General features: G+C 37.2%; 1 protein-coding gene across 4 annotated transcripts in view; it reads right to left on the bottom strand.

The window, feature by feature from the left end:
* Positions 1-18,702, bottom strand: part of MYO1B (myosin IB) — a 222,777-nt gene that overhangs the window by 131,164 nt on the left and 72,911 nt on the right. For all 4 annotated transcript variants that reach the window (XM_044669689.1, XM_044669687.1, XM_044669685.1 and 1 more), the window contains one exon: positions 10,680-10,795. In XM_044669689.1, coding sequence (XP_044525624.1) covers positions 10,680-10,795 — 116 coding nt within the window. The remainder of the gene's footprint in view (positions 1-10,679; positions 10,796-18,702) is intronic.

The following is an 18,702-nucleotide window of genomic DNA, read 5'->3' on the forward strand; positions in this document are numbered from 1 at the left end:
ACAAACACGGAAATAAATAGTGTATGATAACACATGTACAACCTATACCACATTACCTGCCTTCTTAGGGAAAGGGGAGGGGGAGGGCAGCAAGAGAGAATATGAATCACAAAATGTCAGAAAAATTATAAATAAAATTGTATTAATTAACATGAATCTGGAAAAAAAATCTTAAATTTTTAAATCAAATAAAATGTGTTCCAAAAGTCTTAGTGAAGCTGCTTTAAAGCCTTCACCCCCAAAATTTCAACTAAATGTTTTTCTGATCTGAATCAGTGGAAGTATCTTCCACACTAAAAGTTCCCCATACTCAAGAAATCACAATGGTAGGCCATACCATTTCCCACACACCCCCAAAAAAGAAGGAAAATGAAAATAAAAAACTATTTGAAAATTAATGAAATGTATCATCTATGTAATATGGTACACACAAGTATTTCTATAAACAACTCCTGAAAAAATAAATGGTCTCTCACAATGAAAAGTGAAATCATTTAAAAACCAAGATGACTTTGACCTAGTTTAAAAGTTTGTTCACAAATCATCTGTATTATTGTTGATTGTCTTTCTAATTTATGACTGTTTCATTCTCCATCTTTGAAGGCATCCATACTTAAGGAGAGAGGAAAAAAACCTCTCAATCAGTAACAAGCACTTATTTATTACACGGTACATGCTGAGGACACACGAACAAAAATGGTGCAGCACCAGTACCTAAAAGAGCTGACATCCCCTTAAATTAAATACATTATTTCTTGAGATGGAAAAAGGAGGAAGCTAGCAACTGGAAGGATCGGGTAAAGTTCCCATCATATAAGAACTTTGAGGGAAGCTACACTTAGCATTAATCACAGCACCAGCTCCTTAGAGCAAAACCTTGAGTTTTCTATATTCAACATCCATTGGGGAAAGGACTTAACATTCATTTCTTAAAGTTTCCAGGACGTTCAAGACATACTGCTAAAATTCCTGATAGGTGGACATGTGAATCAACGTAGACTAGTTCAATATCTAATTTCCCAAAAATTCTCATATATTTCATGATCAGATATAATGGTTCCAGGAAAATCAATGACATGGAATCCAGCAGAAAATGGTATCTTAAGTTGGTCTATCAGAGCATCTCCAAACAATTACAAAGCAAACTACTCCAGGAACAAGGGATGCTATGAACCCTTACTGACATGCCACTTGCCCACAATAAATCAACAGTAAGGCCGAGCCAGGCACATGTGCTGAATGGCATGGTAAAAGAAATAACAAATAATGGAAACATCTGAGATGGGGGAAAAAACCAAACTTTTTTTGGTTATAATCTTCTCCAGACATAATATGAAATGAAAGGAGAGGTGATCACAGTCATTAAAAGCTAAGTATTTGAAAATATTTTAAGGAGAATTAAATTTCATTCCAAGTTGTAACCTGAGGTTCTCTAAACAAAAAGTCGTGCATACGTTACTTTATGTGGTGCCCAAGTGTCAAAAACCAAATCCACATTATAATAACTCAACAAAAATGAATACTCTGTGAAGACCTTGTTTGCCTTCTCTTCTCCCTTAAGGAGGCAAATCCCTTGCCAGGGCTCAACTGGACTTAAACCTCATTGATCCTTCCCAGTAGGTAAAAATATAAAAAAGTGGAGTCAGCAAAGAGCAATTGTTGGGGGGGGGGGGGGGGTTGAAGAGGACCTCAAAATATTTAAATGAGTACCTATCCCCCCTGGTGCTTGTGCTAGTCACAGTGGGACATCAAAAAAAGGCAGACCAAGATTTCCTTGTGCTTTCCAAAAGCTTACATTGTTTGGCAAGGAGGCAAGATTGATATGCATGCAGTAATTCCACACAAAACTAGTGAGCAAGGTGCTAAATATTTCCAGGCCTAAGTTTCCTCGTGCAAAATGAGGGAATTACTCACTGAAAATTCTTCCAGTTCTACAACTGTGATCCTAATGGATAGCATGATAATAATTGCTAATATGGACATCATACATTACAATTATAATGTGTTTTACATATGTTATTTTGCATTTGTGTCTAAAAGTCTGTAGGAATTCATGACTCCAGGCCTAGGACTCTTATCCAATGGGCCATCAGCTGCTCCATACAGTTCTCTACTCCCCTTGGACCTCCTATTTCTCCTCCAATAGATCACTTCTGCGTCAAATTTATTATATTACCTTCCAGGGGTTACAAATCACCAGTCATTCAATTTTAAATTCAAATCTCCAGTGTCTCTGCCTCTCAGGAATTTTCCACTTTCTATTACCACCTCAAAGTACATTTATAGACTGGTCATCTGCATCTTGCCATTTTGAATTTCTAAGTTTGTTTAACTGATGCTTCATTCAATTCAAACAAAATTTGCCTAACATTACAGTTTATCTGATCTCATAACACCGTTAATATCAGTTACCAGTTTTTATCATTTACATATCAATGTTAATTTGTAAATGGCTTAATAAGTAGGTCTAACTATGTATAAATTTTAACTATTCTATATACACACAGAGAAGTGAAATTTTAGGGCAAATTTCAGTTTTAAAATTTATAAATGTGGAGAGCAATTTGGAATTTCACCCAGAGAGTTATAAAACTGTGTATATCCTTAGACCTGCCTGGGTCTGTATTCCAAGGAAATCAGGGGAAAAAGAAAAGAACTTATGTGTTCCAGAATATTTCTAGCAACTCTCTTTTTTGGGGTCAAAGAACTGGAAATTGAGGGGATATCCAACAATTGAAGAATGACTAAGCAAATTGTTGTCTATGATAACACCATAAGAAACAATGAGCAGGTTAATTTTTTGAAACCTGGAAAGAACTACAGAAGATAATGAACAGCGAAATGGGTAGAACTAAGAAAACATTATGTAAAACTTGAAGAATAACTTGTGAATGTCACATTCCAGAAAATGAACTGAAAAATGGAAATATAAAAGATTAAATCTATATATACATAGGTGAGCAAGGGAGGGAAGGGCTGAGATACTTGTAAATAAATTCTATTAAAAAAAACATTTTTAAGAAAATTTAGACCTGTAGGAAGCTAAAAATCCATTCTGTCTGGGCTGAAATAATTTGGAGCATTCCCTCAACCCACTCATTCACACTTTTACTGGGGAAGAGATGGCCTCAGAAGGCCTCCAATTTAATAACGGCCTCAGAGAATCACAGAATATTTTCCTGGACTTCAGAAGAAGGGGAGGCAAAGAAGAACTTTATTGTTCAACAAGTTTAGGACCCTTATTTTTCAGATAAGCAAACTGAAACTCCAAAAGACAAAATCACTTCTTACAGTATAAAGCTGCTATTAGTAACTCAGCCTCAGGTAGATGCTGCCCAATGTGATAATGAGATTAAACTTACCCTGCCCAACTTTAGATTTAATCACCAAAGGTGAAAACATCACGTCTTAATTCACAAGTTGGGAAGTCTGTAACCCACATGTGCAAGAATGGGTGATGAATCAGAATTGACTGACTGCCCTGTGGGCAGTCCTAAGCAAAGCTTCTGTTGTGAATGAACATGTAAACTAAGAGGAAGGCACAGGAAATGAAGAAAAAGAAGGGCCTTTAAAAGGGAGTGACAACTTCCTATAGGGTCAGGTCTTGTTCTTTTTCCTGGAGTTGGAGCTCAAGTTGGAGATGCTGCTTGCTGGACCTGAGACCTGGGACCCTGAGACCTTGGTGGGACTGTTCTTAAATCTTTCCCTTAGAACTATACATGACAAGTGAAGAAGGCTGACTACCTTAGCCTCCCTGTAGGTATTAGCCTCCTAGAGGCTCCCTTGATTAGGAGAGGCCCTCGTTGCTAACACCTTGTTAACTGACTTTTAGGCTCTCTGACTGGGACCTCTGGAGCCCTGCCAGAGTAAAGCCAGGGATTGAGTATATAGTCTAGTTCTTTAAGCTACATCTCTTACTCTACCCTCTTCTCATCTCTCTACTTCTACTCTCTCTCATATTTTATAAATAAATTACTAAAATCATTTTAGAATTGATATTTATTCAATTTTTGGTGACCATACCTTTAAATATTAATATCCAAAGCAAAAAAAAAAAAAAAAAAAAAACCTTTTCCCTTTTACACCAGGGAAGAGTGGTCTTTACACTAAGTCAATGTGTGGGTCCTTCAGTGGGCAGCTGGTTTGGCTTTGTAGCCTGACCCACACAGAGGCGCTCTGAGAAAGGCTTATAAAACTGAATGGGGCTCCACATCTCCAAGGACCTGCTCTTTGGCCTGCCTCATCTCAGGATTCCCTCTCACTGACCTCTGTGTGGTCCCTGGCTTTCCCCTGTCCTGATTCCAGCTAATCTCTTAAGGTTGACCCCTTCGAACACTGTCTCATCTAAGTTATCTAGCCTAGATCCCTAAGCTTCTTTCTTTCCTCTAGTCAAGAAGCATTTTATCCCTCATCCTCATTTCCCTTCCAACCTCCTCACGCATACTATCTGTGTTCTCATTACAAATAAGCTTCAACCTGGGAAAGTGGTAGAATATCAAAACAAGTGGGACAGGGCTACTGTGTCCAAGGGGACCAGGGTTTGAGGCAGGTTCTTCAAGCCTTTGTTTGCAAAAGTTCTTATGTCCATTTGGACATCCTATTTAATAGAAACTACAAAGGGGGAAGGGGGGCTACTCAGTTCCTAAATGTCAACCATATTCCCTTGTATAGAATCTATTTCTTCTTGATATTCAGCAGATGGTTCAATGTCTGTCAATAACTAACATTTGTCAGTGACTCTTTAGCACCCCTCTCTGCCTCAAGGACCCGGCTTCTTTGTCTCCTGGTTCTGCCTCTCAATTAACTGAATTTGAGTATGTTGTTCAACTTCTGAAGGCCTCACTTTCGACATATATTTTAAAAATGGGGGGGAGGGGGAGGTCCTTGTTGCCGAGTTGTTCAATTATTTCTGACTTTGTGAACCCCCCTCCCCAGACCACAGCACACCAGGCTCTTCTATCCTCCATCTCCCAAAGTCTGTCCAAGCCCACGTTCATCACTTCCCCATCTCCTCCTCTTCCATCTTTTCTCCTTTTGCCTTCAATCTTTCCCATCATTAGGGTCTTTTCCAATGAATCCTCTCTTCTCATTATATGGCCAAAGTATTTAGGCTTCAGCTTCAGGATTTGTCCTTCCTTCCAGTGAATAGTCTAAATTCAGGTAACTCACTAACTAGATGACTTTAAAGGTTCTTTTTCTACCTCTAAATCTTTGCTTCCTTAAGAGAGTAAGTATAAGAGTTCAGAGAACAAAGAGAACTGTATCTTGAGAGTAATCAGGTTAAGCAAAACTGAAACAAAGTAGTTTTCTGAACAAATATCACATGAATAACATTTTAAAATCTACTTTTGAAAGTAAGAGCCTCTCCCACACCATTCCAATATTACAAATGTTTTTTGTTGTTGTTTTTTCAGGTTACACATTATTTCCATCGTCTAAGAATTAAAAGCCACGTCCTTACATTTGAATACAGAAGTCAGATTCCAGGCTTCCTCCAAAAAAACACATGGCTCTCATGTAAAGTTACATGTTTCGATGATTCTGTGGACTAAATCTGAAGAACAGTTCCAATTCAATTCCAATGAGGTCTGGGCTGAAGAGATAATTAGCCAGATTTTCAAAGTACGGCCAGTACTGTGTTTAAGCCAGTCTTGATTTAAAATGAAGCCACTGTCCAAGTTTTTTGGTTTTTTTTTCCTAAGATGTCCCCTGTAGAGCTTATGGTCTAAGGAATTTTCCAGAAAGTCTGAAATCACCTTGTGCCTCATAAAACTAAAACTTATTATGGAGAAGTCAGCCTGGGTTTTTATTTAAGCAAAACTGGCTAATTTCACCTCTTCTCTTTTCAGATCCCATAAGAGAAGGTGAAGCTAGCGCACTAAAAGAGAATTCATCTTACAAATATCCTCAAGAACTGAAAAGTTATCCCAAGGAGGGAGGAGGGAGATGCTGGTGGGGCAAGGACTACACTGTCAGTGATGTGTCTCTTCTGTGGACATTCCAAAGGCAGGTACCCTCAGGGCAGAGAGAAATGTTCAAAGTATGATTTATTTGGTAGATAGAAGAATGAAGTGAGCGTGGAAACTGGAATGCAGCCATGAATTAAAGCAAAAAAAAAAACAAGGAATGAGATGGCAATCCAGATGGGTAAGAGTATATACATATATGGTGGATGAGGAGGAGTGAGGTGTCCAAGGGCATGAGCATATTCATAATTATCTCTGAAAAGCAAAAACTTCAATAATAATAATTGTTATCATCGTTGTTCAGTCTCATTCAACTCTTCATGAACCCATCTGAGGTTTTTGTGGCAAAAATACCAGAACGATTTGCCATTTTTCTCTACTTCATTTAACTGAAGCAAACAGGGTTAAGTGGTTTTTACACAGCTAGTTAAGGTCTGTGAGGCTATATCTGAACTCAAAGGAAAGCCTCAAGTCAACATAAGACCTGATTCTAGGCCAGGAGCTCTCTCCACTGCCTCACCTAGCTTCTAATATTTATAGTGTTTACTAAGGGTAAATTTTACATTATCTCATTTCATGTTCACAACTCTGGGAGGAAGGGGTTACTATTATCGTCATTTTTATAGATAAGAAAATGGAGGCAAAGAAATGTTAAGAGACTTGGCCAGGTCACCTAGTTGGTTGATATTTGAATCCAAGTCTCCCTGAATTCAGGCCTCACATTCTATCCAGTGCACTACCCAGTCTTTAATGTATCAATCAAAAGGGAAGACAGACCCTGGAAGCACAAGGCTTTTTTTGCTGGGTATGGTAGCTAATGGCCTAGGTTAGAAGCTAGAGAACAGAATGGGCATTGTAAACCCTTCTAAAGATCAAACTTGATTCATATAAAAAACTCAAGCAAAAAGCAATGAAATTATTTCATAATAGAGGATTGAATAAACTGAAGACGATAGAAATTTTCAGATGCTATTTTTTTCTGATGCACTTTAAATATAAAACTAAATAAAAATTTATCTAGTTCTGTCTACACACCTGGAAGACAATTCAATGAGTTTGAAATCATTATTCAACAAATAGATTTGTAGTGTTGTTTTTTTAATGTTAAATTCCATTCAGAAGAATAATGTCATTTGGGGACATTATCCAGGGAATCAAATAAATACTTTAAAAACAACCAAAAGAATTTTACAATTTTAAATCTATCAGAACCAATTAAAAGAGTCTTCACACTCAAAAAAGTAAATCTTCCTCTTGCTATGGCACCTTCAAAAATGGCGTTACTGGGTCCTTTTATTTAGTGAGCTGCTAATGAGTACCGTGTAAGCATTTAAATTCCAAAAACGAATACACCTCCCCCAGGCTGATAATTCACACAACATAGACCCCTGGCCAATTCTTTCTTTTCACAATACATGGCATTTGCCAAACAGCTGCCCATTGATGCTTTCTATTCCATTACAACAGATGGCCCATTAAAACTGGACTTGGTTTGAGTTTTCAAGGAAGGGGCTGACCCCATCCACAGAAACACATCTGCCCTCCATAACCCATAATCCTACTCCCCAAGTCTTCCTGGTAAATACTCTACATAATAAATTTTACATAGCACTTTAAGGATTGCAAAATATTTTACATATATTACCTCGCTTCATCCTTATAACAATCCTATAAAGTAGATTATTATCCCCGAAACAGGCCCAGAAATTAAACACTTCCTCAGGGTAATATAACCTGTGTCTAAGGAAGGATATGAACCTCAATCTTTCCAACTCAAAGTCTAAAACTCTATCTCCTGTGCCACCTAGCTACCTCACCATTCAAACAAGTTGTTACACATAAATAATCACTGAAATGCTCATTTTTAAGACTTCTCACTTTAAGGGGCTGAGAAGAGATAAAACATCAATTCTGCATAAAAACCAAGTAGCAGGCTAAATCAGTAACTAACAAATCGTTGGGTGTCTTGGGAAAATCTTGGCCATGTGTATTTTTCTTATGGCCATCTTGCAAATGGAGAAATAAAGACAGAAAGACCTGTCCTAAGAACCAGGGAAGAAGACATCACTACTTTACCAAGAGAAAAAAAACAAAAGTAATTAGAACATTATCATTTGGTGAGCTCTTTCTTTGCCAGGTTTTTTTTTTCATCTTTATGATTTCTAATTTAGAAATCAGAAAATGTAAGGATTCAATACCTGATCCCACCATGGATTTATGGCATCCAAAAACTCTCTATTACTTTTAAATCCCTCAAAAACAAAACCAAGCTCATCATTGGCTTAACTCCCTTTAGAGGAGTCTAGAGGAATTCTGGGAAGATGGCGGTTTAGACAGAACAAATCCTAAAACCTCAACACCCCTACACATCGAGATATAAAACAATGAGCTTAAGGACACAGCAGGGCACAACTAAAGAGATATGGTGAGAAAAAGGCTCCAATTCTTGAACTGTCAGGTCTGAGGGTATAGAAGGGGAATCCCAGGATGCCTCCCCCACATGCTGTGCAGAGTGTCCAACAGCCCCTGAAATCTTAGGGCGGGCAGGTACACTGGCCTGGGGAGAGGGCCTTGCTAGCACAAGACTGGGGGAGTTGAACACAAGCAATGGAGAGGTGACTGGAGGAGAAAACCAGAGAAACACAGGAAAAACGTCCAGAAGAAGGTGGCTTAGAGAGCCAAACCTCAGATCGCAGACCACTTGGCTTCCTCACACAGAGATGGAGAACAAAGGGCTTCAAGAAGAAAGAAAACCAGATCAAACACAAGGACAGCGCAGGGGGACCCTACTGCTGGACAGCTCAGCTCAGCAAAAACTCTCCTTGTCCCCCTACCTTGTTTTTTTCTCCTCTCAGGTTTTAGCCTCGGGGCAGATTAAGAAGTAAAGATTAATCCAATCAATACAGGCTAAATATCAACAATTGGAAAGATAAGAAGTCTTCAGAGGGCAGAGAAAGTAACTACAAACCTCCATTGCCAGCTGAGGAAAGATCTTTCATCAAAGATCATTAAATACATCTGCTCAAACTAGCAGAACAAAAAAGGGAAAAAATATGAGTAAACAACAGAAAAAGAGAAAAGAAATGACAATTGGCAGCTTCTTTCAAGGAAGTGAAAAGAGAGCAAATGAAATAGAAATAGAAGAGGAAGAAGTTCCAGCGAATTGGACACAGGCTTTGGAAGATCTCAAAATTCAATTAACTCAAGAACTTCAGGAACTCAAAAAGCAATCAAGAGAGGCAAGAGAGGCTGAAGACAATTTGAGAAAGGAAATACATGAACTAAAACAAGAAAATAAAAGTCTTAAAAGCCAGAATTGGCCAGTTTGAAAATGAAGCAAAGAAGGCAAAAGATGATCTACAAAGAAAATCAGACCAGAAGGAGAAGGATGACCAAAAAGCCAGGGATGAAATTCAATCTTTAAAAAACAGAATTCAACAACTAGAAGCAAATAACTTCACAAGGCAGCAGGAATATATAGAAAAAATGAAAAATTTGAGAATATGAAACACCTCATTGATTCAACCAAAGATCTGGAGAAAAGAGCTAGAAAAGACAATTTAAGAATTATTGGTTTACCAGAACATCATGATAAAAGAAAAAGTTTAGGCATCATCCTACAAGAAATTATCAGAGACAACTGCCCTGACATTCTCGAACAAGAGGTAAAAGTGGAAATTGAAAGAATCCACAGATCACTTCCTACATTTAATCCACAACTGACAACTTCCAGGAATATTATAGAGGAGTCTAGACATTTCTTTAAGTTGACTGTGAAGAGCTCAATTTGAGAATGCAGAGAAGCAGAGAAGCAGGGTAATACAGTGGACTGAAGACCAGGGTTCAAATCATGCCTCTCAACACTTATTCTGTGACCATGATGTGATCATTTATCCACACTGAGCCTCAGTTTCCTCATCTGTTAAATGGAAATAAGACTTGTAAATACCTACCCCACAAGACTGCAGCAAGACTCAAATAAGTTAATGAATGTAAAGTCCTTTATAAATTTAAGTACTCTATAAATGTTAGTTATTATTAGTTTTTAATTCAATTCCGCAGCATTCATTATACAGGAATTATTTACTCTAAGAAATAACTCTTCTCTGTCTTACAAACAAAAGAACCAATAGACAAACCAGTGACTTCAGCGTTTACAGTTATTACACACAGAGGCAGCACGCACCTGAGTTTCTGTGACATGGGCAAATTCCTTAACTTCTCTGTGTAGTAGAAATATGATAGGAATTGGATGTCTATACAGCACTGAAGAGTTCCTCACAAAAATGCACTGTATAAACTGAAGGTATCATCGAGTCCACTCACTCAACCATCATTACACAACCATCTACACTTGAAGACCTTTCTCAGGCCAATTAGTCTTTGAAAACACACCAAATTTTAGTTTTACTTTCTATAAAGATATAGCAACATCTGTTACTATTGTCAGAGAAAAATACCAGAAAACTTTTGTACATAGAGAATTAAACATTTCAGAATTCAAGTAGAATAGTATGACACTAAATGAAATATCTCAACTTTCCCCTTAAAAATAAGGCAATGTCAACAAATGAACTCTTCAAACTTTTATCTTGAAAACCACAATTGATAAAAACATACTTTTCTATGACTCACAGAAAACAGCTGGTCACATCTGTCAAGAACCCAGCTCTTCCATGGCAGAGAAACTTAAAGCTTTAATACCATACTTACATGTGAGGACTCAGCTCATAGAAATTTCTATTCCTGTAATCTTCTACTTTCTCTGGAGAATAAATGGGCAACGATCTGTATGGGTTCACAGATATAACCACACTTCCAATGTATGTCTGTAATGAGAAAGAAAAAAAATTTACTCATTAGTATAAATCATACAACCTAACATCAATTTTGGTTAGAATTTTTTAATATTTCCTTTTATCCCTCCCAGAATAGCATTATTCCTAACATTTGATTATTAAGTGTATATACTCTTTGGGAAAGCTTTAGAGTCTCTAAACAGATGACCTACCTTGTTTATTCAATTAGATAATGAACAGGAAACAAATCTAGTCACTTAAAATTTTTTAAAAACTATAACCACCTAAGTATATATAGAACCCTGCACATACCAAAAATGATCCTATTTTCTCCAGTATGTCATACTGTACCCTCTCCTCCACCTCTAGCATGAGCTAACAAGTAGTAGTAAGTAAGCCACAATCTTCACTTGCAACCCCCAATAACTGGCAGTCAATTACTCTATTCACTTTGGTGCCTTTGTAGACTATTCCCTCTACCCTTGTCAGAGTGCCACCTCTTAAAACAATTATTTTTTTAAATGGAAGAAAAAAAACAAATTTGGCAAAATTAATCAATATATCAAAAAAGTTTCTGACATCATAATGATGTATACCCATAGACCCCTTCATTTCATTTCATTCTTTTCATGTCTTTTGGAGACAAAATTTATTCTTTGTAATTTTGAAAATTTCATTTTGTATTGTTTTGTGGTTGCTGATCTTTATATTTACACTGTTGTGATCAATATGTGTGTGGTTTTCTTGGTTCTACTTGCTTCACTTTATATCTGATTGTTTAAATCTTTTCATGTTCCTCTCTATCTTCATTATTGATTTTATTTAAACAATATATCCACTACATTAACATACCATGCTTTGTTTAACTATTCCTCCAACTGATGGGTATGTAAGATTTAAATTAATATCCAACACTACAGAGGTATCCTGTTTCCAGTTCTTTGCTAGCCAAAAAAATGTTGGAATAAACATATCAAGGTATGTGTATGAAGCTTTTCTTTTTCTCAGTGATCTCCATCCAAGACATGACTAAGTAGTGGAGTCTTTGGGTCCAAGAGTCTGAGTATTTCAGACACAATTTCCATAATTCCAAATTGTTTTCCAGAATGGCTTAACTAATTAACAGCTCCACTAATAAAGTATTAGCTACCTCTCAGAATGGAAAATGAGGAATTAGGAATGTTATGTTGATTTTTTTCCCAAATAACTTGTCTTAATCAGACCATTTTCTGAAGCTGAAAGACTTAATATTTCATTTTTATTATATTGTCCTTCCATGCAAAATGGTATTATTCACAAACATATATAATACATGCTGAAGAAGTCAGAGCTTCTATACTAGCTTTGCATTTAGTCATGACTAACTTTAGACTATGAGACTTATACACATAAAAAATATTTGTCAGGCTTGCAAATGGTCACCCAAAAGTTTCTCAGCCCACATACATTTTTACGAGTCTCTTCCCCACAAAAAGATAATCTTTGGGGGGTGGGGGGAGTGGTGAGGGAAAAGTGATGTTTTATTGTTTTAAAATAAATTTATCATCATTTAATAACAATTTTGGCAGATATAAATAAAAATATCAGCAATGAATCTTAAAAGCAAAAATTTCCCACCATTTGCATTTTGATCAAAGAAAAAATCCTAATGTTTAACAAAAGAATATCTTTGTTATTCTGTATCCCTCTAATCTTTTTTTTCTGGTTGTGTGTCAGTAAGATTTCGTTGCTTTTTAATGTAGTATAGATATTATATGTAATACTTTGATGACTATACTTTATTCAATCTCTTTCACTTATGATCAGAGTATCATAGGTCTTCCATCCCAATCTCCTCCCTCTTTTATTTTAAATTCACATAATCTCTTCCATAATTCCATGAATTTTTCATATTTTCTGTTTTCATGGTATTCCATCTAATTTCTATATCCTAGTTTATTCTGATATTTCCCAGTGGCCAGACATTCAAAAAAGCTGCAATAAGAAAATCTATTCCCATGCCATCGAGACTAGTTTTTCCTTAAAAGGTAACAATGTGATATATTAATGTGATAAAATATTATCATGCTAAAATAGCAAATATGAGGACTTCTGAGAAGTCCATAAAAACTTACATGAACTAATATAAAGTGAAGTGAGCAAAGGCAAGAAAACAACACACAATGGCTATAATAATGTAAATGCAATGGATAGTCAGCACAAAATAATCGAAAATTAAAGCTGCAAAAGTAGAGAGGTGAAAAGACATTTCCTTACTTCTCACTCTGCTTTGGAAGGGCAGGGAAGAGTAAGCACATAAAATAGTGCATATAGATGTTAGATTTTTTTCCCAAAGCATTGGTTTTGATTTCCCTCATCTTTTTTTCCCCTTTATTGTTAAAGGGAAAATCTCATTGCTTTGTTATAAGCAATGGCTCACTAGAAGGAAAGGGGAGAGGGGCAGGGTAATGAAATAATCCTTGAGACATAACCAGTGCATAGGACCAACACTCAGACAATTCCTTGTTGTCTAATTACAAAAGTTCAGTGAAAGAGGCATCAACTGACTCCTCAGATTGGACACATGCTTCTGATATACCAGCACGGTAAAGAGAGCCACAGAGAAACTTTGTCCAAATTAATCAGTGCCATATTTCTTACTAATTATTCTTTAAATGCCATTAAGCAAATTTCTTCTTTGATGAATATCAGATGGACCCTAAGTACTTCTATCCAACCCAAAACAAAAAATGAACCTCAAGGGCTGACCTGAGTCAGACCTGGCCTTATATAATGGCTTTTGTATTTTTCATTAGATATACAAATAAAACTTCTCTGTATATTTTTATATAGATTAATTTAATTTTTCTTTTTCCTTTTAATAAATGTTCAGTAGAGAGGTTACTAGATAACAGACATGATTACCTGGTAACTTACAATATGTCACCAGAGGCAGCAGCCGTTATTTTATTTTCTCTGTATTTTACAAAGGCTTCCTCCCTTCCTTACTACTTCCTACTGACCAAGAGGATGTGTGTATGTCTACAACAAATTTTTAAAGTGTAATTTTTAACTAAGAGTCAAGAGAATCCACTTGTTGCCAAATGGAGTCATTACCACGGTGGATGGGAACAATCAGCGGAAGATGGACTAAAAGGTAAATTCCCTTGAGGTCTTTCTACAAGGGGAAAACAAAGTATTAGAAACTCTCTTTATCCTTTTCAGTAATTTCTTGAATACAATATTTAAAGGAAAAAAGCAAAAAGCTCTGTCAGGCAGTGGTTCCAATTATATAGTTCCTTTTAACATTTAGACATTAACATTTAATATTTAGACAGTGACTAAACCCTTGATAAAACCTGCCTTGATAGCATTGTTGCAAAGAAAGGAGGCTACATAAAGCCTCCATCTCTCATGCTCCCAGACTGGAGTTTACAGATCATTATACTCAGTTTACCTAGTGCCAAGAAAATGGACTGCACAAACCATGGCTGACAAGTTATCATAAGTATCCCTGAGTTGAAATTGAATACTAAGTAAACTATGTGTCATGCTCACTGTTTTTCAGTAAACCTGTTCTCCATCTGTTAGCACTGCATGGATCCCTAAACTACATTATTCTTCCTCATTTTCCCTTGTCCCACAGAATTTAACAGCTGGGAAATTAGCCAGCCGGGGTTAAGATTTTTCAGTCTACCAAAAAAAAAAAAAGGCATCAAAAACCGAACCATTACAGTAAAGAATAGTAGGAAGTACAGGTTTTTTACTCAACAGCCTCTCCCCTGGATAATAGGTCTGTCATCTACTATGATTCCCGGCTTCCTCATTAAAAGAATGTCTTCTCTGAAAGGAAAAAAAAAAATCTCTGTGCACTTGCCAAGGCTTTAGTAGTCCCACGTGTACCCCGGGACTGTCCATGGTGACAACGCTCACCAAAGTTGAGTCACTGAGAAGCCCTGATGAAAGGCATACCAGAAAGCAGCTGACAGGGTGGGGTCAGGGAATCTGGACTGGACTGAGGCCACTGAGCAGATCCCAAAAACTGTCAGGAAAGGTTCCATTTAAGTCATTCCACTGCTTGGTTAAACCTCAAGAACTCTTGAAGGAACTAACTATGGCACCGACCAGAGCCATTTCTCCCATCACTGATTATGTGGAAACGAGACCGGCAAACATGCGTTGTACTGAGGACGATGACTGGGCACTGGCTTCTTCACTCTAAGACCTATCATTTCAGAACAAGATCTAAATTTGCTGTTTTCTAATTGTATCATGCTCCAAAAGTTCAAAATACTGTTAAACATGAGCCAGTCTAAAAACAGTATTAGTGCTTTCTGAAAGTCACAGTATTATGTCTAAAAAGGAATGAGTATCCCCATACCCATTTCAGTACTAAATATACCAACAGAAAAAAATTAGGGTTATCTGGTAGTAAGGCACCATCAGCACTTAAGTCGATGATACCTCTGCGAATGAGCTAGAAAGGTAGAGGTGTTCCCCTCTGCAGGGCCACCGTGAGCGTCCGGGGCATAGGAAAGCGTCCTAATTCCCAGGCAAGGACACAAGGTTCCTGGTGAGGCTCAGCTAAAGCATTCCATCAATTTCCCCCATGGCAATGGAGATTCAAGGACTCAAGCAGTGATTCATAAGGTGCCCAACAGGATTTTATGGACAAGATACCCAACTATGTAATTTGACAATTTTGAAAAGGAAAAAAAAAAACAACAACTTTTTACATAATGCCCAGCAATTCTAAAAATCAAGTCCAGTAAACTAATACAACTTCCTCATTTTACAAAGGAGAATCTGAGGTTAAATGACCTGCATGGATTCATCCAGATAGTAAATAGTTGAGGTTAAACTTGAAGCCACGTCTTCCTGGTTCAAGTCCAATGCCCTATGAGAATGAGATTTTGAATAGATGGGCTCTGAGGTCCCAGCCATTAGAATTGAGACAATGACTCTGACTGCCATTAATCCTTCCAGCCACTCTAGGAGTCCTCAATGTTTTATACTTATAAGGAGGTCTTTTAATGAGCTAGTCAACAAACCATTTGGCCTTTCTCAAAAAGCTATTGTAGGTAATTTTATTGCATTTTAATTTTATATTTTGCTAAAGCATAAGAACTAGTATAGAAGCTATAGCGAAATATGTTACCCACATAGCTTTCTTTTTTTTAAAATAAAGGCACATGTATTCTATGTATATATAGACACTGTATGCCCACACACACCATGTACCAGCCATGAGGATACAAAGACAAAAGTGAAAATCATTTATGGGGAGCAGGTAGATAGCACAGTGGATATGACTCTAAGCCTAGCAAGAGGAGAACCTGCAATCAAATCTGGTCTCATACACTCCCTAGCTGTGTGTGTGACCCTGGAAAAGTCACTTAACCCCTATTTGCCCAGGCCTAGTCTTCTGTCTTAAGAGTTGTTAGTAGGACAGAAGAAAGTTTTGTTGTTTTTTAAAGTCATTTCCATATCCCCTATACTTAAGAGATCATCCAGTAAAGCCCAACATATTTATCTTTATGTCCACATTTTTGCATGATGTCTCTCCCTTTAGGTTTCCAGCTCCTTAAAGGGAGGAACCATGGTTTTCTCATTAAGTCCCCAGGCAGAGCTTATTACAGTGCTTGGCACATACTAAGCATTCAATAAATAAATGCGCTCTCTCTCTCTCTCTCTCTCTCTCTCTATCTCTCTCTCTCTCTCTCTCTCTTTGCTAACACCTTACATTGTTGTCTAGCACTTACCAGGCACTTGGTAAATGCTTGATGATCAACTGTCTCCATTTTAAATGGTAAAAACATTTCATTAGAATTAGAGACTGAGAGCCCAAAGGGCCCTTGTAGGTCCTTCTGACCTTATATAGAGTCATTTAATCAACCTCCTCATTTTACAGACAAGAATCTGAGGACCAGAATGAGAAACTGAGGTCATGACCTGCCTGGGTCCATCCACCTAATAAATGGTTGGGTTGAGAATTGAAGCCAAGTCTTCCTGACTCAAGACCAATCAATGTGCCGCCTAACTGAGAGTATGTAATATTAGCAAATTAAACCAATTAAATAAACACACAGTAACAAAAAGGTATCCAATTCAGTAACAATTTTAAATGAATCTGTACTTTATCAATCCCCAAAGCACCAATGTATATATGTGTGTGTTTGAGATGTTTACTCAGTCTACAAAGAGCATTTTTTGCATATGTATTACAGTGAGTCATGCTACATATTTTATAGATGCTAAAAAGTTTAAAATGATCATGTTCAGAGCACAATGGTATTCTCAAACTCCTAACAATGCCAGAGAGCCATAGGGGCCCCACAGGTCCTAGGAATAACTACTGTAGTTGAAAACTCCATTTTACAGAAGATAAAATTCAGGCCCCAGAGAAATTCTGAGAACTGCCTGAGCTGAGACAATGTAGTCTACGTTCCTAGATGTGCCCGTTTGAAAGGCTCTCTAGATGATTTAATCCACTTTTTACTTTTTCATCAAAATATGTTGATGCCACACAGTTACAAGCCTTGATTTCTCTCCATGCTCTTATCATTCAATTTTATGCTTCTCCATTCAAAAAGGCAGCATGTTGAGTTAACAATTTAATCTTTCTCCTCCAAAGAGCAGACACATCAAATCATGAGAACATATGAATATTCCTCAGCCCAAACAAAGCAATATTCTGCCTGACATTCATAGTCTTTCAGGATACAGGAAATCAGACCTGCAACAATAATGTCAATGTTCTGGCTGCTTATGTGCTGTGAATGAATAACACCTTCTTAGGCAGATGCCATTTAACCGTCACCATAACTATCTAGAAGACAACCAAGAACCCAAAGGTATGCACAAAAGGCCTGTGCATTGTGATGTAAGCTGGCCCAAATCCCATGCACAAATCCCATGCACGCACTCCATCAGAAAGTTCATTAGGAACTCACTCAGCACCTAGACACTTGCCTGAGACAAAAGAAGGGAAGTGACTTGAATCAGATAGTGAATGGCAGAAACAAGACTAGAAGAACCCCGAGTCTCTTCATCAATCTAGATTTTATTTATTTTATTTGTGGAACCACATACAGAGGCCTCACTGCCACAGCTGTGTCCAAGAGGCTTTGGAGAGGGGGCAGGGGGAGCACACCTGCCAGGATGTTTTCCTCATCAAAGGAAACCAGTCTGGTATCAGGGTTCAATGAGGAAGAATTGCTAACATTTTTGTATTGAGTTCACTTTTTGGCCTGCTAGGACATAAGCTATGATTACAACATTGAAAAACTATAAAGAATGAGAAAAAATGAGGAAAGGGAGAACTTTTTAAAAGACATTTCTCTAAGGCAAAGTTATAAAGAATAAAGCAATGTTGGACCATATTTTAAGAGATTTTTTTGTATTTTGGGGTTTTTTTGTCTATGGTTTTCAAAAGATCAACATTATCACAAATAAAGCAATGTAAATTAGAAATATTTGCTTAAGTTATCAATGAACTGATGGAGAAGCAATGTGGTATAGTGGATAAAACACTAGGCTAGATGCCAGGGAGACCCAAGTTCAAGTCTTGCCTCTACCTAACATACTGACTAAAATTCTGAGGAAGCCATTTAATCTCTCATCAGTCTAAGCAACTCCCTCAGACTATTGGGGATGGGGATTAGGAAGGGGAGGAAGGAAGAGAGGAGAGGAAAGGGGAAAAGATTGTTTATTTTCAGCATTTTTTTTTTAATTTTGAGTTCCAAATTCTCTTCCTCCCACCTTGCTCCACATCCCCCCCCACTGACAAGGCAAGCAATATTATATTAATTACACACCTGAAAATCATGCAAAACAGATCTCTCAATCAGACATGTCACCAAAAAGTTTAAAAATAAAGTTTAAAAAAGTATACTTCAATTTGCACTCAGAGTTCATCAGTTCTCTCTGGAGGTGGATAATACTTTTTCATCTTGAGT

This window comes from Gracilinanus agilis, chromosome 3 (genome assembly GCF_016433145.1).
Source record: "Gracilinanus agilis isolate LMUSP501 chromosome 3, AgileGrace, whole genome shotgun sequence".
Taxonomy (NCBI): Eukaryota; Metazoa; Chordata; class Mammalia; order Didelphimorphia; family Didelphidae; genus Gracilinanus; species Gracilinanus agilis.